General features: G+C 41.9%; 2 protein-coding genes across 11 annotated transcripts in view; both read left to right on the forward strand.

The window, feature by feature from the left end:
- LOC115180305 (non-muscle caldesmon) overlaps positions 1-11,400 on the forward strand; it is a 54,665-nt gene extending 43,265 nt beyond the window's left edge. For 4 of the 7 annotated variants that reach the window (XM_029742291.1, XM_029742292.1, XM_029742289.1 and 1 more), the window contains 7 exons: positions 263-306; positions 427-502; positions 925-1,059; positions 1,276-1,368; positions 3,620-3,688; positions 8,031-8,067; positions 9,498-11,400. In XM_029742291.1, coding sequence (XP_029598151.1) covers positions 263-306; positions 427-502; positions 925-1,059; positions 1,276-1,368; positions 3,620-3,688; positions 8,031-8,067; positions 9,498-9,517 — 474 coding nt within the window. In that variant the 3' untranslated portion in view covers positions 9,518-11,400. Of the gene's footprint in view, positions 1-262; positions 307-426; positions 503-924; positions 1,060-1,275; positions 1,369-3,619; positions 3,689-5,194; positions 5,261-8,030; positions 8,068-9,497 lie in introns of all 7 variants that reach the window. The other 3 variants (XR_003873052.1, XR_003873051.1, XM_029742293.1) reach the window with 3 other exon arrangements.
- Positions 11,401-11,656: 256 nt separating this feature from the next.
- LOC115180306 (troponin T, cardiac muscle) lies at positions 11,657-25,436 on the forward strand. Of its 4 annotated transcripts, none has more exons than XM_029742295.1 (17): positions 11,657-11,794; positions 15,454-15,489; positions 15,634-15,641; positions 17,091-17,117; positions 18,691-18,729; positions 19,343-19,381; positions 19,925-19,942; positions 20,288-20,305; positions 20,850-20,868; positions 20,982-21,045; positions 21,221-21,337; positions 21,575-21,652; positions 21,759-21,872; positions 21,988-22,100; positions 22,366-22,456; positions 23,199-23,239; positions 25,091-25,436. In XM_029742295.1, the coding sequence occupies exons 2-17, from the start codon at positions 15,470-15,472 to the stop codon at positions 25,128-25,130; spliced, it is 846 nt and encodes a 281-aa protein (XP_029598155.1). In that variant the 5' UTR covers positions 11,657-11,794; positions 15,454-15,469; the 3' UTR covers positions 25,131-25,436. The 4 variants fall into 4 exon arrangements, with proteins under 4 accessions (XP_029598155.1, XP_029598156.1, XP_029598157.1 ...); XM_029742296.1 differs by lacking the exon at positions 23,199-23,239 and adding an exon at positions 23,525-23,562 and having other exon boundaries at positions 25,091-25,305; XM_029742297.1 differs by lacking the exon at positions 19,925-19,942 and having other exon boundaries at positions 25,091-25,305.
- The last annotated feature ends 318 nt before the right edge of the window (positions 25,437-25,754 follow it).

The raw sequence follows: 25,754 nt of genomic DNA on the forward strand, positions 1-25,754 counted from the left end.
CTTTTCCTGGCTGGGTGACAGTAGCTGTAGCTAGTGCTGTGGAGAACAGAACAGTCAGTCACATTGTGTCTCGCTGGGCTAGGAAAAGCCCAGTCTAAACAGGGATGTAATAGGTCTGGTAAAAAAAAAGGGAAAGGTAGAACAGGAGGAGAAGGAGGGTGCTGCTAGGTTTGGATGGGATGTGGGAGTAGTGTGTGTGTGTGTGTGTGTGTGGCCACTGTCTAATAAATGGCGGATGCATAATTCACTGATCTGTCTACAGATTGGAGAAAGGGCAGAGTTTCTGAACAAGTCGGCACAGAAAAGGTGAACAGTCATTTCCATTCATTGTTTGAATCACAACCGGTGCTCTCAGTGTGAAGTCATACAGTTCAGTAATAAAATGACCCTTTGGCTAATTCTGTTGTTGCTGTATGTTCTGAGCAGCACGGTGAAGACGTCTCACTCTCCTGTCGTCTCTAAGATTGACAACAGACTGGAGCAGTACACCTCTGTTGCCCAGGTCAGCGGTTACACATCAACACACATCACCTGACTAGACCTACTGTTACCAATGAGCCCTATGAGAACAATGAGAAAAATGTTGGAAAGAAATCTTGTGTTGACTGGGACTGTATAACTGTTACTTACCATTGCTGATGATCATATCGAGCACATAGAGTATATTTCAATACTGCTCTGAGTCTAAAAGCTACAGTACATGTATTAGATAATGGTAATGATACTGTACTACAATGTGTTTTATTTATAAGCCTACTCTGTATGGCTCCTTTCTCGAGCCCATTTTAAACAAGTCACAAATAGAGTTCCAGATATAAAAACACAAAATAAGACATTTCTCTTCTCTCCTTTGCCGACATCGATCATTCCCCACTCTGAATCCAACACTAACGTAGTCTCCCATTCCCTTCTCTCCCTATACAGAACAAGGAGATGCGGTCCCCACGTTCCGGTGCCGTGGACCTGCCCATGGTGACAGATGGGATACGCAACATTAAGACCATGTGGGAGAAAGGAAACGTGTTCAACTCGCCCGGGGGCGGCGGGGCCACGTACAAGGTGGGGACCGGGAAACAACAGGGACTCTGGAACTCCGTTTGGGAGCGGTTTGGGAGGAAGTCAGGACCGAGAGGGGTTTGGGGGGGGCTGAGAGAGAGGAAGGGGCTCGTTTCACTGCCACTTCCTGTTCATCCTCGATGACGAGCTGCCCAGGGCGTCCTGCTGAAGTTGAACTTTGTCCGTGTCTTTTTTTTCATGTTCCCCCTCGCCACACAGGAAGCAGCTGGGATGAAGATAGGTGTGGCGGGCCGCATCAACGACTGGCTGAATAAAACCCCGGAGAGCAAAACGCCGGGAGGAAGGCCCGCGGTAGGTCGTCTCCACGACAACCACTTACTGTACAGTGCGTTTGTCCTCTTTGCACTTCTTTATCTAATCCTTTATTGAGAGGAACAATGTCTTTTTCAAGGGAGACAGCGAACAAACACTCATTATGGAACATACTATATGTGAGGCCCCAACTCAAGTGTTGCTCCTGCACTTGAGCTGTAGTATAAAGGTGTCCTCAGTATACACTGAGTGCCCAGTTTTGTACACTCAGTGTATACTGTATTTACTAATAATTTTGAGAAGCGCTGTTGGCTACCATGTATTTTTTTTGTTCATATATTAATAATTGCCTGCAAATAATGGAGCGGTAGTAAGATGATGAGAAATAGTCTAGCGTCACCTAGGGAATTTGAAATATAAATCATAGCAAAGTGGATGAGCTGTTGAGTTATAACCATGAAGTCATGATAGGAAAAACACATCGCACTTAACAGCAGTCATTTGTTTGTGTTGTAAAAGCACATATCACATATTGTCGGAGTATGAATTAGTTTTAATATGAAATGTGGCATGGTTCCTACCATGGATCACATGCAGGTTATCAGAAGGACTTAGGGATTTAGTCAGACAGGCTGCTTCCCATGCTGGGCTGCATGGATGCATTCCAACATACCAGCGATTCATGTCAAATGGCACCCTATTCCCTATGTAGTGCACTACTTTTGACCAGGACCCATATTCCGCATTTATCCCAGTATTTTACCCAAGAGGCTCAGGCTTTTCTGTTTCCATCTACGCGGGCCGGCACCCGTGTCTCTCCGAGTCACGGCTATGGTGGACCTGCTCTAATTAGGACCCAAGACCCCGGGTACTTTTCTGCTGACAGTTACTTAACAATTGTTAACTGTGAACTTTAACACCTTCTCACAAAGCAACAGTCTTGAATGATGCAAAGGTCGTCGATTCTGCTCGCCGCAAGTCTTTAGGCGGCAGGTGGTTGAGAGTGTTGGGCCAGTAACCAAAATGTCACTGGTCTGAATCCCTGAGCTGACTAGGTGAAAAATCTGTTGATGTTCCCTTGAGCAAGGCACTTAACCCTAACGGTTCCTGTAAGTCGCTCTGGATAAGAGTGTCTGCTAAATTACTTAAATGTAGTGTCACACTGATGACAACGCAACAGCTGACATTAACATAACAACTGCATCCCGCTGGTGTGGGGGGTAAGTCTCAATGGAAAAGCAGTGTACTCCATAAGGCTCTGATCAAAAATAGTGCATGGAATAGGGGTGCCATTTTGAATTCACTCCAGTCCTTTAATCACTGTAGTCAACTCCTGGACCATATTTCAACTTCAGACCGTGCTTATTTTAAGACGTTCAGGCTGCACCCAGACCTGTTTTCGAATAGGTGCACAGTGTGAGGGCAGCACTAGACGTGAATGCAAACTTACATACAGTAGCCACTGCCATAACCACTGTAGGAGTCGTAGATCATGGTGGCGTAGTGATACACCATGTGGCCGCTAGAGGGCCGTTGCCATGGTGACGTGGCGTTGAGAAGAAGTAGTGCAGGAGGTCAGGGCGTTGTGAGCGGTGTGTGGTGTGGCTGGTTATACGGTCGGTAACATGATACCTGCTGCCGACCTTTGATGTGTAGCTTTTTTAAACCGCTATGAACCCCTGTAGTTTTGCACGGATGTTAAAAGTGACTGTCACTTAAATAATTTACGTAAAAGACTTGATTGATGAATCATGATCGCTCTCCGATATAGATTCTGATATGGGTGACTGACTTGCTCTCTGGGAATGTTTGCTCTGGTCTGCCTCTCTGCCTGCTGACAAATGATGTCTTGAAATGACTGCAACATCTATGCGTCTCCCTCTTGTGGTTAAACAGAGCATAACAGAATTGCATTTCTGAAATAATATTTACTGTGACTGTCCTTCTTTCTTCTTTTCCTTTTAGAAGCTTCTTCCATTCTTCAATCTGACTGTTTCTCATTTCCTCTCCAAGCTCAGCACCTCTCTGCCTGGTAGTCCTTCTCTCTGTCTTCCTTTCTTGTTCCTGCTGGACTTCTCTTTCTGCCTCCTCTCTGATCCCTTTTCTCAGCACCTCAGGTATTGTAAAGTAATACAACCCAACCGTTGACGCATTACTGTTTTACTCTACTCAAATACTGCAGCCATTGTTGGAATTGTGTGTCTTGAATATGAGTTGAAGAGGACCACAGACACTGATGCACCCCCCCCCCCCCCTTCTCTTTTTCCATCCCTCCCGTCTCTCTCTGCAGGATCTGAAGCCAGGTGATGTGACTAACAAGAGAAGTCTGTGGGAAAACAAGGGATCCTCCCCAGGCAAGGTAACCTGGCCCACCAGAACTCTTCATAGTACACACACACAAACACTCTTAGTACCTTTTTTTCTATCTAGAACCTAAAAGGGTTCTTCAGCTGTCCCCATAGGAGAACCCTTTGAAGAACCCTTTTTAATTCCAGGTATAACCTATTTGGTTCCAGATAGAACCTTTTGGGGTTTTGGAAAGGGTTTTCCTATGGGGACAGCCGAAGACGTGTACACACACACACACACACACACATACATAAACACACATGCATAAACACACATACCTGAGTTTAGACCATGGCTAATGCCATGAAGAATGTACACTGAACAAAAATATTAACGCAACATGTAAAGTGTTGGTCCCATGTTTCATGAGCTGAAATAAAACATCCCAGAAATGTTCCATAGCAACAAAAAGCGTATTTCTCTCAAATGTTATCTCACAAATTTGTTTACATCGCTGCTAGCGAACGTTTCTCCTTTGCCAAGATAATCCATCCACCTGACAGATGTGGCATATCAAGAAGCTGATTAAACAGCACTATCATTTACACAGGTGCCCCTTGTGCTGGGGACAATAAAAGGCCACTCTAAAATGTGCAGTTTTGTCACACAATACACTGCCAAAGATGTCTCAAGTTTTGAGGGAGCATACATTTGGCATGCTGACTGCAGGAATGCCCACCAGAGCTGTTACCAGAGAATTGAATGTTCATTTCTCTACCATAAGCTGCCTCCAACGTCGTTTTAGAGAATTTGGCTGTACGTCCAATTGGCCTCACAACCGCAGACCACGTGTATGGCATTGTTTTTGTGAGCGGTTTGCTGAAGTCAATGTTGTGAGCAGAGTGCCCCATGGGGGCGGTGGGGTTATGGTATGGGCAGGCTTAAGCTACGGACGACTAACACAATTGCATTTTATCGATGGCAATTTGAATGCACAGAAATACCGTGACGAGATCCTGAGGCCCTTTTAAAGTATCTGTGACTAACAGATGCATATCTGTATTCCCAGTCATGTGAAATCCATAGATTAGGGCATAATGAATTTATTTCAATTGACTGATTTCCTCATTATGAAGTTTAACTCAGTAAAATCTTTGAAATTCTTGCTTGTTGCGTTTATATTTTTGTTCAGTATAGTTACAGATATGCAAAAACGTAGCAAAAATCCTAAAAATGATTGGAATTTGTACCATCATACTTTCTCACACAACTGTGTCCCAAATGGCACCCTACTCCCTACACAGAGCACATTTTTTTTATTTTACTACAGCCCTATGGGCCTTGGTCTACCGTAATGCACTACATAGGGTGTAAGGTGCCAATTGGGACACATATACAGTACACTCTACAGTACATTCACATGATGTCACACAACAACAGTACACGTAAAAGTATACCTGGGGAATGTTTTGAGGCCCTGTAGTATTCATTTGTTAGATAATAATATCATATGATGTACATTTGCCAGCTAGGGGGATAACAACGGTTTGTTGCTTTGTCTTGTTTTTGTTTGAAGAGCTCTGAAGAAGAGCTCTCTTAGCTAGTTGACTTCACCGTTAACTAGTCTGGAAACCCTGGAGAGGTAAAGATGTTTTAAAGATGTCAACTTCACTGCACTGATATTATCACTGGAATGACTTCAGTCTACTACGATGTCAGGTCTTCTTCTCTTTTATTGGTAAAAATACACTCAGGCCTGGTCCCAGATCTGTTTGTAGCAATGACCATAGGAGTTGGCAAGGCAGCACAAACAGATCTGGAACCAGCTGCACTGTAAATAGAAGTCACTGTTAAGGGACACGTATTGTGCTATTGCTATTCTATGGGTAATTAGAGCCTCAAGTGCCTTTCACAAAATGGCTGTTCTATATTTTTTTCCAGCCTCTCATTTCTATGCCCCTCTTGACACAGCAGCACCCATGCTTCCTGTATAGTCCTTTCTACTTTGTTCTATATTTCAATTCATGTTGTTGTAGAAGTACAGTCGTGGCCAAAAGTTTTGAGAATGACACAAATATTAATTTTCACAAAGTCTGCTGCCTCAGTGTCTTTAGATATTTTTGTCAGATGTTACTATGGAATACTGAAATATAATTATAAGCATTTCATAAGTGTCGAAGGCTTTTATTGACAATGACATGAAGTTCATGCAAAGAGTCAATATTTTTAGTGTTGTTTTTTCAAGACCTCTGCAATCTGCCTTGGCATGCTGTCAATTAACTTATGGGCCACATCCTGACTGATGGCAGCCCACTCTTGCATAATCAATGCTTGGAGTTTGTCAGAATTTGTGGGTTTTAGTTTGTCCACCCGTCTCTTGAGGATTGACCACAAGTTTTCAATGGGATTAAGGTCTGGGGATGCACTCACACCTGCCTGCTGCCATTCCTGAGCAAGCTCTGTACTGGTGGTGCCCCGATCCCACAGCTGAATCAACTTTAGGAGACGGTCCTGGCGCTTGCTGGACTTTCTTGGGCGCCCTGAAGCCTTCTTCACAATAATTGAACCGCTCTCCTTGAAGTTCTTGATGATCCGATAAATGGTTGATTTAGGTACAATCTTACTGACAGCAATATCCTTGCCTGTGAAGCCCTTTTTGTGCAAAGCAATGATGACGGCACGTGTTTCCTTGCAGGTAACCATGGCTGACAGAGGAAGAACAATGATTCCCAGCACCACCCTCCTTTTGAAGCTTCCAGTCTGTTTTTCAAACTCAATCAGCATGACAGAGTGATCTCCAGCCTTGTCCTCGTCAATTACTCACACCTGTGTTAACGAGAGAATCACTGACATGATGTCAGCTGGTCCTTTTGTGGCAGGGCTGAAATGCAGTGGAAATTGTTTTTGGGGGATTCAGTTCCTTTGCATGGCAAAGAGGGACTTTGCAATTAATTGCAATTCATCTGATCACTCTTCATAACATTCTGGAGTATATGCAAATTGCCATCATACAAACTGAGGCAGCAGACTTTGTGAAAATTAATATTTGTGTCATTCTCAAAACTTTTGGCCACGACTGTACACTTCATTTTACACATAATACATACACTTGGCCTTGCTAGCAGAACCAATCCTTGCTACTGTATGTGTTGGTCCTTTTAACCACATTCTGAACAGGCAATTGTAAGGACAGCTATCTCCAACCTCTACTGTGTCCCTCATAATACAGGACCCCATGGCGCTCCAATGACCACAGTGTTGGCCACAACCCCACCATGTGGCCTCTGTTATTTACGAGGATGATATTTCACCGATAAAAGACACAATAATGATATTTATTCATGGAATGGCTTTAAATTTGGCCCCTGGAGCGGAGAGGCTTGTGAAATAGGCCTTGCTCTGCAGTCTCCCGATAGCTGAACACACAGACAGAGTACAGCAGCCTGCCAGCAGTGCAGTCCAATCCTGTGGCGAGCCACATAGAGCTGGAGGGGCACTAGTCTGCTGGTTAGTGCTGACGTAAACCAGGCGTGGAGCTGGGGCAGGTAGGGGGCTAGCAGTTATGAGCTGGGTTATTAACTAACCACACATTGCGGTGATGTCAGGAGAGCTGTATGAGGGAATAGGGTATGTAGGGGCCTGATGGGCTTGGGATGAGTTCATGGGAACGGGCGGGATATTAGTGTTTGCGTCCGGAATGGCTCTGGTCAAAAGTAGTGCACAGTGTAGGGAATAGGATGCCATTTGCGACACAGACAGGACAGTGTTACCGCAGGGAACTGTGGGAGATGTCGTCCACGAACCACCACGACCAGGCTTTACTGGATAGGCTTAGTGTGGTTGTATGTTTTTTGTAGATGCAGGGTTTGGATGTGTTGGGCAGGATGTGAACCCTGTTCATGTTGTTTCCCAAATCCCCCGATTGGCTGGAATAATCTTCTTGGTTCAGGCAGGTAGCCTAGTGGTTAGGGCATTGAACTAGTAACTGAAAGGTTGCAAGATCGAATCCTCGAGCTAACAAGGTAAAAATCTGTCGTTCTGCCCTTGAACAAGGCAGTTAACCCACTGTTCCTGTCATTGTAAATAAGAATTTGTTCTTAACTGACTTGCCTACTTAAATAAATAAAATTGTAAAAAATATATTGAAAAAATATGCACTCTGTCTCAAACCTCTCAACTGAAGGCTCTAAAAAGAATGGAAATCATACTCAAATGAACATCAAACCTTCCTTATTAATGTAGAAGAGATCCATTTGGTCGACCCCCGGCCTGAGATTGAAAGGTTCCAGTGCACACAGCATCTCTCAGGATATGGCAGCATTGACTAAATGGACTGTTGAAGTGACTGCTACCTCAGATGACTTTCTCTCTGACTTTCTCTCTGACTTATCTCTCCATCTATCTTCTCTCAGGTGACTGGCAGAGGGGAGAATAAATCTGTTGCCAATGGTGAGTCCATTCTGTTACCATAACCAACATAGTTTTAAGCCTTAGGCGGAGGTCAAAGTTGACTGACTGTGTGTGTATCTGTGCCCATCTTGTTTGGGCCTATGCATGTCTTTGTATCTACAATAGTCATACGTCTGCTTTACTGACAATACACACCCAGAGTCAGTGAGGTTAAAGGGGGCTGCGCCATCTGAAAAAGGACATGGAAAGGAGCCTGTTGTAATTTACGGACGACCATGTGGCCCAGCAGCACCCATAACTCCCTCCCTTCCTTCCTCAGCACCCATAACTCCTTCCCTTCCTTCCCCAGCTCCCATAACTCCTTCCCTCCCTCCCTATAACACCATCGCCCCTGGGACCTGGTGCCAGCTGTAAATCATCTCTGTTTGCTGTTTTGCTCTCTGGCGATGGCGTTTTCAGATGCCACTTTCGCATTGTGTTCTATTTCCAAAGTGGCCTGCCCACCACGACTCTTTTGTCCCAGTAGAGAGAACTGGCCTTCAGGGATGTCGGACGTGTCTGTGAAATGTGTCGTTTATTCAAACCCCCCATCCTCAACCCCCTGCATCACCCCTCCTTACCCCGACCTGGATTCTATTGTTGGGGTCGGACCTTCCATGCTGTGAACAAATGAACAGCTGTTGGGTTGACACACTACTCGCTCGTGTGGTGGAAGATTCTCCACACACACACACGCCATACACCTCATTTTGTCAGGGGCTAGCAAAGGAGAGGCAAACTCAATGTAACAAGCTCACTTCACAGTTCAGGCAAGGTGTGGCTCCATATTTAGTGCATTCTGAAAATCTCGACCCCAGACAATCTGTGTCTCTCTCTACTTTAATGCTGAATGTGTTAAAGTAGAGCGAGACGCTTGAAATGGCTACACACATCCAACGTTTCTCCACACACACACACACACCTTGTATTCACTCCCCTTCTTTGTTGTCGCTGAGAGAAGGCCAAATGACAACATGGCAGGCGTCAGTTATATAAATGAGAGTAATGACAGGTAGACAGGCAGGGACCTCAGAGGCATCTGACACCACATCGAACAGCATGCAACAACCCCAGTCTCATGCAGAAAGGCCTGCTTGACTGTTTTTCCTGAGGGCTCTAGTCATACTGCAAAGACTGAACACCAGATCAACATTACTACCAAGACAGAGGTCTCTTTAGCTGGCTAAATGTGACTGACTGTGGGTAAAGGCATAATGGTTTTGTCCTTAAACTAGACATCCTACATCTCTTTTTAATAGATCCAGTAGTTAAATAAAGGTTAAATAATAAATACTTTTTTTAATATAAAAAGTATGTGTGGGTAGGTGGATGGATGTGTGGGTCTAACCCATCTGAAATAGGTTAGAGGTTAGCGTATTCAACGCTTAGATTTTGACTGTAGCTCTGATAGACTTGTCTCTGTCCCTCAGCAGGTATGGGACACGAATGATACAAAGAGCTTCTTCTGAAGGCTGGTGGGGACCAAGACAATCCAAGACTCTTCCTTTTCTATACCAAAAACAAAAATGACCACCACCCTGAGGGAACCCAAGGAATGGAGAGAAACAGGAGATTTTATTTAATAAGCACTGTACTGAAACGAACAGCCACCGTCTCGTAACTACAGTGTAGTGCCTTTGCACAACCTTTTACTACGATTTACTTTCTCAACAAACAAACAAAAGAATATGCTGTGAAATTTGGATGTTTTATGATATGGTGATTTGTTTTATATGTTATAAGCAAAAACTTGCAGAAGAAAAAAAATCATGATTGAAATTAGATGTATTTCCCATGCCCTCTTCAGTACATGTGTACTTTTGATATAGTAGAGAAATATTTTTTATGAGGTTTCCAGTTCCACAATCATCTCCGTGTTCCGAGAGAGATCTACCATCAATGCTCTGTCCGTGTCGTCCATCTCACTTCTTTTTAATTTATATTTAAAGCAAAGCTTCACACATAGCTATTTTATTCATGTTCACCAGTTCAGGAGAGAGATTATAAGCACTCCGTAGATTTGGCTTATTTCACCTTTTTTTGTCTTACCAATAGTGCAACAATGGTCTGAGTTAATATATGTTAGCACAGAAGTACATGTCGTTATGAATATTATACTGTGTCTTCTATTACAGCTTTATACTCAAGATTTGTTTCGCTTTTGTACTCTAAAATGAAATGACTACCAACCGACAAGAGGCAATGAAAGGCAGTGCAAGCAACTAATGGAAAGTTGTATATTGAGACGGCTATTATAACGTTTATTATCCTTGTTTCAATTTATTTATGTTTTTTACGTGTTTTGTCATTGGCTGTTTTTGTGGCTTTTGTACCTGCTGTTTGAATCTCTAATTCACTTTGTTAAACTTTCAAACAACCCATAATGCAGCAGGTGTACTTAGAGTTACATCCTCACCTTAGAGACTCTCTGACCCACGACATTCCACACCACTTAGCACACCGCCGGGCTTATTCACATACACGCTCCAATGGCTTCTATTTAGGAGGTTAAGGACCTCAGCTTTGTCAGTGAAGTTGTCTGAATATAGCAGGCCAGATACACATTTATACACCGTGCCTGTACCTTGAGACGGCATCGGGTTTTAAGCCGTATGCCGCCTTGCCATTTAAGCCCAAATCTCATGTACTAACTATAGGACTCTGAAAGAAGGGAAAGTGCACATTTAGATGTTGACAATGATAGAGGATTGAGTCAGTCAACAGGAGAGATTTTGACTCCAGACAACAATTGCGCTTGACGCTTGTTCTTGGTTTTGAGTTTTCTTAAAGTTGCATTGTGGTATGTAGGATCGGGTTTCCAGCACAAATCCTTTACATCTGACGGTCTCAAGGCCTTGTTTATTGCAGGCACCGAATAAACTGTACCTTACACTTTGCCAACTCAGTATGACTTCAGCTGTTTCTTTCTTTTTTTTACCGTTTGATTATTGAGGTTATATGTTTCACATTTCATTCATTCATTTTGCATGACATGCTTTGTTAATATAGGTATTAAATAAAGGTTAGCAGGGGCATTGTAAGATTGTTCTGTGTAAACCTTGACAATCACATTCCATGACTCCTTAGAACTACAAGCAATGGAGTCTGACCAAAATATCTAACAATATTTTACATTGCTGTTATTTCATATTTTGGTCATTTGCTTTTATTTCAAACACCCTCATTTATTGTGTAGAGTTAACTATGCAAGGCACACTATCTGCAGTTTCAGATCAAACTTTGTGATGGTAGTGGGTAGTTTCCTACAGAATAAATGTTCTGAAATATTTGTACCGCTGACTCAACAATCGCAATAAAGAGATATAAATTGTTCCAATTTGTCCAGTTTATTTTCACTTTCTAACACTGAACTCACTATATCATTGGCTGCTTAGACAGTTTAACCTCTAGCTATCTTGGAACTCAGAACCAAATGAATGTTAACAGTCTGTGTGAGTATGACATTACATTACTATAGCTCTATTAGATCAGCCGCGGTTAAGTCATTGTTCCTGCTTTAATGGTTGAGATCTAAACTAGGCTTCTTCGATCTCCAACAATAGACTTCACTGCCCGAGCCAATCAGAGATAAGAGGTGGTGACACTGGTGGCAGGGCTGTATTATGTGAGCCTTAAGAGTCTCATTGAACTTGTCTGTTTCTGGATCTCAAAGATTAAGACCGGCCCAGCACTACTTTACCGTCTCTCTTTCCCGTGGGGTTTGGAGGTAAGGCTATTGACTGTGACCCCTGACTTGACTGTAACGGTAACACCTTACGGGGATGCATGCATGCATGGATGCCTGCTCTGAGGCTGGACCTCTGTTTCATAACCCTTGTGGGAATAAATGTTCTCTGGGCAAGAGGGACCATATAATTTTTTTTTTTGCAATCACAAATGCTGAACTAATACATTTCAGGCATTGCCAGAGAGAAAAGTTTATGGATTCTGTTTCTTTCCATTTGTTTGATTTGCTTCTCATGGCCCAGACTGGACAGAGACAGACAGTCAGTGGGCGCTAAGCTAGTCCTCTGTAGGGGGAACTGGGTGTTAGCATGCTTTGGGCTTTGACTTAATGCTGAAAGCGGCACCCGCAACATTCCTGCCACTGTCAGGCCATGTTATTCCAGCGATCGAGCCAGGATCCAATACTGGCCACACACATTAAAGCAAAACACATTTAATTCCACAGGGAAACAAGTCTCATCGCCTGTGAATTCTCGGTGGATTTCCGTTGATACGTTTTGAGACAGCTCTTTAAACAGACGGTCTATATTCTACTTCACATCTCTCTTAGCTGGAGTTCTCTGTTGTAACCATTTGGGAGTCAGACTGGGACGCTTGTCCTCAACTGAATTGAAAGTCTGTGTTAAAGAAATACACTATAGGCTAGCTACTTCAGTCCAAATGTATGTTATGCATAGGAGTGTGTCCCAAATACACTTCACATGAACTGGCATGTAAGGTCAGAGGGTGGGCACAGGAAGGGACAGAAAAGGGGTTAGGGAAGGAGGGAGGGATGGGTGAGGTGAGGGGTAATGATTTTCTAATCCAGGTCTCTAGGGTTGCTTCAGTTTTACCTTCATGGCAAATATGGGCATTGTTAAGATTGACGTCCATCTCCTCTGATAGATAGCTTCATAATGGGATCATCTTGGGAATGTAACGCATGTTCCTAAAAGCTGTGGAGTTGATGGGTGTTGTATGTAAAGCTCTAGATGGCTGGCCAACCCCTGTTGTCCAAAATAAGCTGGCCTTGACTGGCATGTTATTCATTGATTTACTGTGTGTGTGAGTACGAGCACGCTGGCGCTCAATAAGCTCAGCCAACTTCATTGTCTGGAAGAGCAGCTAACACCTGCTGATGAACTGTGCTTTATTATTGTTAAAAATAACCCCTCTGTATATCAACGGAGTGACACTAGTTTTATGATCTGATGATTGGTCTTTCAAACGGAAAGATGTCATCTCAAATGATTCATCCACACAATAGCATTCTGACATCTGTTAGTTAAATATAGCACTGTATAACCTCATGAATCTGTTCCTGTCTGTAAAGGTAATGATAACCTTCAGGTTGTCCCTAAAATGCCCCGAATGTGGTATGACAAGGCCATCAGCTTGAAATAATAAGTTGGAGTTGAATTAAAGTGACAGTACATATCTGGGAGATATCTGCTATTCCTTAGCACATGTGCAACGTGTTCACCTTCTGTTTCTAGAATAGAGTAAACACATTTATAGTGCACTGATTTACGATTGGGATGACAGGGCAGTGGTTGTAAAAAATAAAATAAAAAAGTTTAATTTATTGTTATCTGTTTGCCTTAAACTGGAAATCTATAAATAAAGTATTGGAAAGTAACAGTGCATTTTAGTGCCTGGTGCAAAAATGCTTAAATGTGGCCCTCAAAGTGGCCCTCAAAGTGTCCATTGCAGTGTCCATTGCAGTCCCAGTCCCAGTGTAATGGTTAGTGTGTTATCCAGACAACAGGTTATCCTGTCTATAGAGCAGAGAGGAGAGGCCATCCATGCCAAGAGGAAATGGCTGAGGATTAGTCTTGGAGCTGTTTAGAGCTGAGGGCCTCAGGGCAGCCAGTGCCAGTGGTGAAAGAACACCATATACATATATTTGTACAATCAATTGCACATATAATGCTACTGTTCAAAAGTTTGGGGTCACTTAGAAATGTCCTTGTTTTTCAAAGAAAAGCAATTTTTTCGTCCATTAAAATAACATCAAATTGATCAGAAATACAGTGTAGATGTTGTTAATGTTGTAAATGACTATTATAGCTGGAAACAGCTGATTTTTAATGGAATAATGGGCGTACAGAGGCCCATTATCTGCAACCATCACTCCTGTGTTCCAATGGCACGTTGTGCTAGCTAAATCCATGTTGATCATTTTAAAAGGCTAATTGATCATTAGAAAACACTTTTGCAATTATGTTAGCACAGCAGAAAACTGTTGTCTTGATTAAAGAAGCAATAAAACTGGCCTTCTTTAGACTAGTTGAGTATTTGGAGCATCAGCATTTGTGGGTTCGATTACTAGTACATTAGAGTGTCTAGTTTTCGAAACAGATGCCTCACAAGTCCTCAACTGGCAGCTTCATTAAATAGTACACGCAAAACACCAGTCTCAACGTCAACAGTGAAGAGGCGACTCCGAGATACTGGCCTTCTAGGCAGAGTTGCTCTGTCCAGTGTCTGTGTTCTTTTGCCCATCTTAATCTTTTCTTTTTATTGGCCAGTCTGAGATATGGCTTTTTCTTTGCAACTCTGCCAAGAAGGCCAGCATCCCGGAGTCGCCACTTTACTGTTGACGTTGAGGCTGCTGTTTTGCGAGTACTATTTAATGAAGCTGCCAGTTGAGGACTTGTGAGGTGTCTATTTCTCAAACTAGACACTCTAATGTACTTGTCCTCTTGCTCAGTTGTGCACCGGGGCCTCCCACTCCTCTTTCTATTCTGGTTAGATACAGTTTGCGCTGTTCTGTGAAGGGAGTAGTGCACAGCGTTGTACGAGATCTTCATTTTCTTGGCAATTTATAGCATGGAATAGCCTTCATTTCTCAGAACAAGAATAGACTGACGAGTTTCAGAAGAAAGGTCTTTGTTTCTAGCCATTTTGAGCCTGTAATCGAACCCACAAATGCTGATGCTCCAGATACTCAACTAGTCTAAAGAAGGCCAGTTTTATTGCTTCTTTAATCAGAACAACCGTTTTCAGCTGTGCTAACATAATTGCAAAAGGGTTTTCTAATGATCAACTAGCCTTTTAAAATGATCAACTTGGATTTGCTAACACAACGTGCCATTGGAACACAGGAGTGATGGTTGCTGATAATGGGCCTCTGTACGCCTATGTAGATATTCCATTAGAAATCTGCCGTTTCCAGCTACAATAGTCATTTACAACATTAACAATGTATACGCTGTATTTCTGATCAATTTTATGTTATTTTAATGGACAAAAAAAACGTTTTTCTTTCAAAAACAAGGACATTTCTAAGTGACACCAAACTTTTGAACGGTAATACATGTACATAGACTCAACTCAAACACATCAGATATTACTGTACTGTGTATCTCTATTTGTCACAGATGAAAAATGTTACTAGGCCTGAGTGCGTTTAAAATGGCCCCTATTCCTTATCTAGTGCACTAGAGCCCTGGTTAAAAGTAGTGCACTATATCAGGAATAGGGACCATTTTAGACACAGCTTTGGTGGGGAGGAAAGATTCAAAGGTCTTTATCAAGTATCCATGCCCCTGTCAGTTCAACTCATCCATGCCCCTGTCAGTTCACCACTATATTCCTTCCCCCTGTGCTTATTTGTGTGGAACAGAAAACATCAGTACTCTTGTCTCTCATGTCCAGGTAATCCAATCTAAACATGGCAGATGAAGAAAATGAGTAAGTGTAGCCTTTTTATCTTTTGTCAACTCAGAAACTATAGAAACGATAGCCTACACTACAGTGTGTTTAGTAATGAATATGTTATTCAAAACAATGTCTTCCAACAAAATGTCTCATGTTTTTTGTTTGTTTTCTTTTCAGGGAGGAAGGTACAGTAAGACTTTGAGAATGTATTATTACTTTTTGACTAAACAAAATGTGCTTCAAGCCACTATACGCTGAGTGTACAAAACATTAGGAACACCTGCTCTTTCCATGACATAGATTGACCAGGTGAATCCAGGTGAAAACCTATGATCCTTAATTGATGTCCCCTATTAAATCCACTTCAATTAGTGTAGATGAAGGGGAGGAGACAGGTTAAAGAAGGATTTTTAAGCCTTGAGACAATTGAGAGATGATTGTGTGTGTGCAATTCACAGGGTGAATGGGCAAGACCAAAGATTTTGATACGGGGTAGTAGCTGCCAGCCGCACCGGTTTGAGAACGTCAAGAACTGCAACGCTGCTGATTTTTTCACGCTCAACAGTTTCCCATGTGTGTATCAAAAATGGTCCACCACCCAAAGGACATCCAGCCAACTTGACACAACTGTGGAAAGCATTGGAGTCGACATGGGCCAGCATCCCTGTGGAACGCTTACGACACCTTGTAGAGTCCATGCCCCGACGAATTGAGGCTGTTCTAAGGGAAAAAGGGGGTACAACTCAATATTAGGAAGGTGTTCCTAATGTTTTGTACACTCAATTGCACATATAATGCTAAGATTGACTATATTAGCTATATTGCTGAGCTGACTTCACCTATGTCCGCGCAGTCGCAGAAACCCCCACATAGGAAGGTAAAAGCTTTGTATGGCTTTGTGCGTTACTTAGACGTTGTTTGATTGAGTGCATGATAGATATACTGTAGCAAGTCTTGTGTTTCTTATGTCATTGTCAAAGCCTGTCATAGGCCATTCATTACTGTTTAAACTAAAATTCACCATGAATTTTTTAAAAAGCAAGCTTTGTGTACCTGATCAAAATACACGTTAAATGAGATCTTTTTAATGTGAAATTTAAAATGATATGTCTACATCTGTCAAGATAAACATGTGGAATTTGCATATAATTTGTATACTGATTTCCTACCCTTCTGTCTTTGTGGTGTATGCTTACATGGACATCCAATCCATGAGTATGAGACTTATACCCTTTTCATGCGTCCATCTCCATATTCCATCCAATAGCTAGCCAGTGTTGTTCACTCCAGAATGGTTTTCAATGTTCTGACAAAGGTTGCATGAACTGTTTGTGTGTACTGTACGGAAATCATACTGACACTGAATCAGATTTAAACAATTTGATCCAATCTGATCATTATGTATGAACTTTTGTTTCATACCAGTTTGATGGTGCAATAAACAGCTTGCCTTGATCTTATCGTAGAAGTGGCCCTGACTACAGATCTAGAATCAGATCACCATACACCAATTCTAAACCACAATCATTATTATCCTTAAACAATATCTGACCCTAGGTCAGTGGTTGGGACCAACTTCTACCAACTCATTGCTTTATATAGAACCACTAATCAATCTTCTGTCCACTCATCAGTCGAGGTTGAAGTCCCAGCAGAGGAAGGTAAAGCTTCCCATGTGCTGTGAACTGCATGGAAACAGATCTATAAATAATAGTATTATCAAGATATGCATATTGTACAGCTAGAGATTCAGTTTTCTTTCAGGGTTGAAATCATCTGTATTCCTAGGTCATACATACTAGTTTCATAAAATGCATTGTAACATTTTGGCTCTAGTCACTGGTACCTTCATTTCAGATGGCATACAGTACTCCTGCTGCATTAATGATTTTGGCTGTATTAATGATGAACAAAACAATGCTCTTTATTCACATTTCTGATGTCCTTACAATAGAGGCTGCTCCTGCAGAGGAAGGTCATGATTTTCAATGCTTCATATGTAGAGATTCTGCATGCTAATACACAATATACTACATTTTACATGTAGAAACATTTTGAAAAATGTTTTGGTATGTGCACAGTGGTTTTGTAGTCCATCAAGTTGGAAGCAGTTGTCTAGCAGATATACATAATATCTCTCCTCACGGAGCTGCAAAATAATATTTGCTTCCTAATCAGAGCAAAGACTGTATTTCTCTCTGCCTTATTGAGTCTGCCTTAGCATAACAGTGGCTAACACTAAACAAACGTATGCTTTTAGCTATAACAGAACCTGTAGAAGGTAAAGCTTTTCTTGGCTATGAAACGGTCGTCGTACGTAGTGGACCAAGGCGCAGCGGGTTGAGTGCTAATAATGACTTTTATTGAACACAAACAAAACAATCGAACAACCATGATTGCAGGCTAAAACACACAGCTATGCAAACAACAACTTCCCACAAACGGGCAGGTGAAAACAGGGCTACTTAAGTATGACTCTCAATCAGCAACAACGATGTACAGCTGTTCCTGATTGAGAGCCATACCAGGCCAACAAAGAAATACACAACATAGAAAAACATAGAAATACAAAACAAGAACATTACCCAAAAACCCCGGAACACATAAATCAAACACCCCTCTTACATAAATACATATCCCATTAAACCCCGAACCACATAAAACAAATACCCCCTGCCACGTCCTGACCAAACTACAATAACCAATAACCTCTTATACTGGTCAGGACGTGACAGGCTATTATTATTATTATTATTGGCTTGCTACCAAAAAAAGTAATCCTCTTTATCAAAGGGATAGTTAAGTGATTTATCTGCAGTATATCTAAACATGTAAAATTGCTGAACTATCCCGTTTTTAAGTTATTTGCTTCACTCATTGCAAATTCACTAATGAACGATATGACTTTACCACAGAACCTGCCTCTGCAGTTGTAGGTAAACCGTGTCGTGGCTTGATATGCTTCTTGTTTTTGCACATTATTATTATTATTGAATAATAATAATAATAATTGATCCACTTGCTAATCCTTCCCTACCGTTACCATAGAGACCACACTAGACGTAGAACCAGGTGATGCTTTCTTGCTTTTAACATTAAATGTCATTGCTGCATGTTAGGATGCGCCCTAGCTACTTTTCTTTTCAGTCTTGCCAGAGATAAGTGTTTAGAGTAAAAGTCTGTCTTGTTTGCTTCAAGCTTTATTCACATACTAATATTATATCTTCACTATAGAACCAGAACCAGAACCAGAACCAGAGCCAGAAGTAGAAGGTAAAGGCCATTTTTTGCTTTACCATGGTCTTTAGTTTCTAGTATATATGTATATTTGTGCTAATAGTACACATTCATTAATGCCAGTGAAGTAATCTAAGACACATGAGCAATCGTAGCATACAGTACATACGTATTTTCACAACACTGACTGAGTTATTTTTATTTGTATATATATTATCATATATATTATTGTTCTTGACCTCATATTTTTACACTCAACTGATCCACTCCTCGTTCTCTTAACCTTACAAAAGAGCCCACTGCAGTAGAAGGTCATTTGGATATTTTACCACTACATTACGAAGTTTTCCCCTGCATGGATTATACTGTAGCCTTCTATCTGCAGTAGTAACATCATGTATTACGTAGGCTCAACAGCAGCATGCAGCTAATCTGGCCCACAGGTGCTGTCGAAGCCTCAACAAAATATTTTTGCACATGAATTTTCGTAATTATTTGCTTCATGCTTTATTGACTAATGAATGTGTCCTTGCAACAGTGCCCCTGTTGAGGTAGGTAAAGCTTTTCTTGGCTTCATCTTACAAATATGTACAGTACATCATCTCATATTCTATTATTCGCTTCATGCTTTCCTATCTTTGCAAATCAGTCGCTTTTACAACAGATCCGCCCCCCGCAGTAGTAGAAGGTAAAGCTTTTCTTGGCTTCAAATTCACTTAGTTTGAGCTACATTTGATATCCCAGATGTATGCATGTTATAAACTGTATTATAAACTGGGTGGTTCCGAACCCTGAATGCTGATTGGCTAACAGCCGTGGTATATCAGACCGTATACCATGGTTATGACAAAAACATTTTTTTTACTGCTCTACTTAAGTAGGGAACCAGTTTATAATAGCAAAAAGGCATCTCGGGGTTTGTGGTATATTGCCAATATACCATGGCTAAGGGCTGTGTCCAGGCACGGAACAGTCCTTAGCCGTGGTATATTGGCCATATACCACACCCCCTTGGGCCTTATTGCTTAAATAGCACACCTTTCACTGGTACCATTTGGGCCACTTTAGCATACCCAGCTAACAATCATATTGATAACCCCCATTACTGATTAATATGTACTGATTAAATATCAATAGACCTTTACAGCATGTGTTTTTAGAACGCCATATTCTCACACTTCACTGATCCACATTTCAGTCTAAACGAATCCTTCTCATGTCCCTCACATAGAAACGCCTGCAGAAGAAGGTACCTGTTATACGCTGCTGTCTTGTACAGAATGCATGAAGTGTAGGCCTATAACTATAGACTGTGGCGGTCTGCTGTGAATGTTCTTTTGTATTCCCTAGCATCTAATACTGTGTGTTTCATACCATTCCGCTGCCTGTCAGAATATTGAGCCATCCCTACGTGATAATGCATTGGTTTTGGTTGCATGATACACACTTTCATACCGCAGGTTTCAATAGATAAGGTCTATCACTGAAATATCCTGCTGTAATGTTACCCGAGAGTACTGTAAACGTGTGAATATTCTGTTGAAAGCTCTGTGTGTAATCATCCCTTCTTTTTCTGTACGTTTTTCACCAACAGCCGGTGGAGAGACTCAAGGTGAGCGTTGTCTTGTTCTTTGTAACTATAGTTCTAGATCTAGTCTTGTTCTATGTAACTAGTTCTAGGTCTATTCTTGTTCTATGTAACTAGTTCTAGGTCTATTCTTGTTCTCTTTAACTAGTTCTAGGTCTATTCTTGTTCTCTTTAACTAGTTCTAAGTCTATTCTTGTTCTCTTTAACTAGTTCTAGGTGTAGTTGTCAAGTTCACTGTATGTATTTTGTAGAAAACTTCAGAAAATCATATGTCTCAGTCTAATAATATTGTATTATTTTTGCTATAAAACAACAGAAGGCACAAGTAGATTTCGTTTTGAAAAGTTTTGAAGTTTTGAAAACGTCTGTTGAAACATTTTCAAAGCTATTTATGTTTTAAAATACTTTTCAAACCTTTGGATTTTTCTAAATTTGGTTAAGAGACATTTCAAAACATTTCGAATTTTACTAATCAGATTTATATTGATTTTGATCACTTCTTATTTCTACTTTGAATGAAATATAATATAATATATAATATAACAGCCTTTTCTGTTGTGACTTACAGATTCCAAAGCCAAACCAAAGTAAGTGTTTGATTCTATTTCGGCCAATAACTTTCTCTTGTGGTTTGCCGTGTCACTGAATCAAAGTAATTGAATGGAGAGTATTTGATGGAATCATCTCTAATGTTTTTCAGAAGTTTTATGCCAAATGTTGCCCCTCCAAAGCTACCAGAGGGAGATGGTAAAGTCGATTTTGACGTGAGTGATGCAATCCTACCAGCTAGATTATCTGAATATAGCAATAAGAGTGCCCAACTCACTAATCACTCTGTGTGTGTGTGTGTGTGTGTGTGTGTGCGTGTGCGTGTGTGTGTGTGCGTGTGCGTGTGCGTGTGTGTGTGTGTGTGTGTGTGTGTGTGTGTGTGTGTTACAGGACCTGCATAGGAAGCGTCAAGAGAAGGACATGGCTGAGCTGACCTCTCTGATTGAGTCTCACTTTGTCCAGAGGAAGAAAGATGAAGATGAGCTCATCAGTCTCGTCAACAGGATCGTAAGTCCTCTACTGTAGCACTGCTGGAGCTCACACACACACACACACTGCTGGAACACTACATGGGCGTGTTGGTGAACTGCACACGTGATGAGTGACATTGCAGGCCTGACGTTCTGGTTGGCTTCCATAGCTTAAGCCCAGGCTCAGTGTGCCAACATAGTCTTGAGGTACACAGATGAATCAAGTTGGATACCTTATCTCTGTGTGTGTGCGTGCGTGCGTGCGTGCGTACAGGAGAAGCGTCGTACCGAGAGGGCAGAGCAGCAGAGGATTCGTGCTGAGCAAGAGAAAGAGAGACAGGCCCGTCTAGCCGTGAGTCTCTCATTGTGTAATGTTTCAATTGTGATGTCAAGGCCAACTGCGGCCCAAGTTGTTTTCTCCTCTTCTTTAACCTTCTGTTGCTCACTCCCCGACGCAGGAAGAGAAAGAGAGGAGGGAGCAAGACGAACAGCGTAGGAAGCACGATGATGACGCCAAGAAGAAGAAGGCCCTCACTACCATGACTCACACGTACGGGGGCATCCAACAGAAGGTTAGCGCTAGCTCTCTCTCATGATCACAACATTCGCCTCAGATTTGCTACCCCCTCGTGGTTATCTTGACACTTGCATGCCCTCTCGCTGTGCTGCCGTGATGTCCATCCACAGCAAGAGGGCAAGAAGGGAGCCAAGAAGCAGACGGAGAGAGAAAAGAAGAAGAAGATTCTGGCTGACAGAAGGAAGGCTCTGATCATCGACCATCTCAACGAGGACAAACTCAAGTATGATATATTTAATAACCCCGAAATACTCACGGGTCTTTGGCTGAGTCTCAAAAGGCACCCGGGCTCTGGTCAAAAGTGGTGCACTTTTCAGGGAATAGGGTGTCATTTGGGACACACATTGAAAGCTCTATTTCATTGTTGAAATGATCTACTGTACATAAACACATATGGTTGCTTAGAAAGTCTCCTGTGAAGGAGAGACCAAAAGTAGAACCGCATGGGCTGACTGAACGCTGGCTTCCCATTGGTTGTCGTCCTGCAGGGAGAAGGCCAATGAGCTGTGGCAGTGGATGATGGAGTTGGAGGCGGAGAAGTTTGACCTCGGCGAGAAACTGAAGAAGCAGAAATACGACGTAAGGGTTCTCACTCAGGTTCAAGCTACGGCGATAATACCCGTGGCTGTACTGTGCATTGTGGTCCACAGGGTAAAAACAAGATCACTGGTCATACTAATGACAATACGCCATAGTGAGGATTGCAAGATTGTGATGTTTTACTTCAAATGGGTCTGGGTCTTTTTCATGTGTCCTGACCGCCAAATCATCTCCTCTGAACTCCTTATCATCTCCACTGTTATCCAATGACTGCATACCACAGGAGGCTGGTGAGGGGAGGACTGTTCATGACAAATAATGGGAGTGAATTGAGAATAGATGTATTTACTACAACTGTGATAGGGTTGTCTCACCTATCTTAAAATGAATGCACTGACTGTGTACGTCTCTCTGGATAAGAAGGTCTGCTAAATGACTCAAATGTTCATGTAAAATGAATGGTATCAAACACATGGAAACCACGTGTTTGATACCATTCTATTTATTCCATTCCAGCCATTCCTATGTGCCAGTCCTCCCCAATGAAGGTGCCACCAGCTGCCTGTTCTCTATACCAAAGCATTACATGTGTCCATTAACATTCTGTAAATGGAGTCCATTTCACTGAGAGTAACTTACACTCATGAAATACAAAGCAGTTTAAATATATACATGCTTAACAAGCCACATCCCCTATTCTGAAGCTGGTAGTATTAATCCTACTGCCTAAGAGGACACCCTACGAGGGGCGCAGCTGTCTAAAACTCTGACTTGCTTCCAGATGAATGTTCTCCAGATCCGAATCAATGAGCAGCAGAAGTTGTGAGTAATCGGCTGTGGGGGCGTCAACCTCACTGTTGTGTAGTCCGCTGTCAGTCGTTGTTGTCAGAGTGAGCCTTTTTTATTTTACACTCGGGGCTCATGGAAGCTCAACCGGGCGACCGGGTCAGGTCAGGTGGCGGACCACAGGTGAACCACACACTCCTCAGATAGGTGGTGGTGCAGCCAGGCCGTGGCTGCAACTGAAGGATCCCAGGTTTCCCTAAAGGTGTCAGTCAGTGTGTTGTCTCAGTGCTTAGGCAGCCTCCACTGTGTGTCCCTTCACAGATCAATCAGCTTCTGGCCCGTGTCCAGGACCACCAGAGGTAAGTACCCAGAGCCACAATGGTCAGTTTCCCCTCCATTTAAAAGAGCCTGGGCGGCCTAAACCAACCAACCAATTATAATGAATGCTACTCATAAAAAAAAAAAACATGAAATTAAACCCAGTGTTGGAGTACTATCAAGACATTCAGGGGTGTCTCAAAAGTCTAAAGTGGCTTCCTCTCTTCGTCTCCTCTCCTTAATCTGTACTGATCTGAGGACACAGGATATGTGAAAGCAACATTTTCTGCTTTTTTTTCATCAGTGCAGATGAAGGAAAGGAGACAAGGTGAAGGAGCTACTTTAGACTATTGAGATACACCCATTGTCCCTCACTCATTCACTGTTCACTGTCTTAACCCCAAGGCCTTTTAAAGTCACATGATCCTGCTTGAAGATAACAAGCTGGGTGCATATGATTCAACCTGGGAGAAAACATTAGGATCGTAGTGCTGCATCCTAATTTGACCAGTCTTTTGAGTGGCTCCTTTCATTCCATCCATCCCTCTCCATTCATCTAGAATAGACCCCAATAGTCTGGGAAGATCGTGATCCTAATCAACAGCCTACTATTGGCCCCAGAACATTGTGTCATCATCAAAACTGACAGTAGATTATAGTCTCTGTAGGCTAAGGAACTTAGTTAAGTCGTATGTATTGCAGTGCATACAATATGTACTGTAATGCCTCCAAAAAATTACCTCTGGAAAAAATTCTGTAAGTAAAAGTAAAGCACAGAATCCAAGATGTCTGGGTTGACTCCTGTCCACTATCTGAAGTCTCACTGTTTTCTGATGGTAAGTTGAATTTTACATACAGGTATTGGCTGGCTATAGCTTTTTAACTCATATGTCAGATTGATTGATAGCCTATGATAAATTATACATTTAAATTGTGCATTATGGGTGAAATTCTAACTTCCAATTCAGTCAAACGTTCACTTAGTCATGCATTGATGTCAATGGGAAACTACGAGAAAATGAAAGCGAGGATTTGGCCCTAAGAGAACATCACGGTAAGACCGCTGAAGATAGGACACGATCGCCATGTCATTCATTCATTCATTCATTCATTCATCCCCGTCCTTCACTAACCCCCGTCCTGTTTGTGAAAGTTCTGTGTTCCCTTTCATCCTGTGACGCATGCCAACTCTCACAGAACTGTCTCTGTTTCCATTCCCATCCCCCATCTCCCCGCTTTCATGCATCAGTCTACGTATCTCTGACTCATTCTTTCAAAACTCTACTCTCTCTCTGGTCCTGTAATCATCATAGAAAATGTTGAGTATAGATATACTGAAGATGTTGCTGGTAGAACCTTTGAATAGCCACCATATACATATCCTCAATATTTAAAATGTTTTGTTTGTCAAATATATTCAATTACATTAGCATAATAATCACTTTTAGTATTCCTTTTAGCTCTTAGTATAACTACCTGTTTTGTTCCTAAGTATAATCAATATAATAGGCAGATAGAAACCGTTACAGAGGTGTTTGACTGGTCTGTCTACTCTGTGTGGTTTCACAGTGCCAAGGGCAGAGGCAAGGCCAAGGCGGTCAGGAGGTAATGAGACCAGGCAGGATGAAGTCTTCAGGACTGAGACGCCAGACGATGATGGAGGATTGTTTTGTTGTTCTTCTTCTTATCAGTGTACATGCAAATTACTATGGAAATGTGCTGTTGTCACGGTCACTGTTTGCTGTGCATGAGGCTAGAAACAATACAAATATGTTTGCTTTCAATTGTGTCCGATTTAATTTCAAAGAAAAATTATGAAAAGTTTGAGGCCGAAAAAAATGTACTAGACTGGTGCTAGCAATATGAAAATGCACGGGTGACTCCTGCAAGTCGCTTTGGATAAATGCGTCTGCCAGTTTCTGTGTATTATTATTATATAATGTACAATACCGTGGCTCCAGTAGCGCTAAAGCTTTCGTCTCAATTCCCTGAGGTCGTGAATTCAAATCTAGCTTCCTTCTCTCACTCCACCTCCGGCTGATAACTTAACATAACGTAAAGCGTTTCGAGCATCTAGGGAAAACGTTACATAAATGAAATCAATTATTATTATTAGACAAGGCAACAAGTGATTGAAATAAATACATATATTTGTTAACCACACATAGAATACCACAGTACAACATAACACATAATACTGCCTGTACAGTGCAATCCCTTACAGAAAAAACAT

Source organism: Salmo trutta, chromosome 40 (genome assembly GCF_901001165.1).
Source record: "Salmo trutta chromosome 40, fSalTru1.1, whole genome shotgun sequence".
Lineage (NCBI taxonomy): Eukaryota > Metazoa > Chordata > Actinopteri > Salmoniformes > Salmonidae > Salmo > Salmo trutta.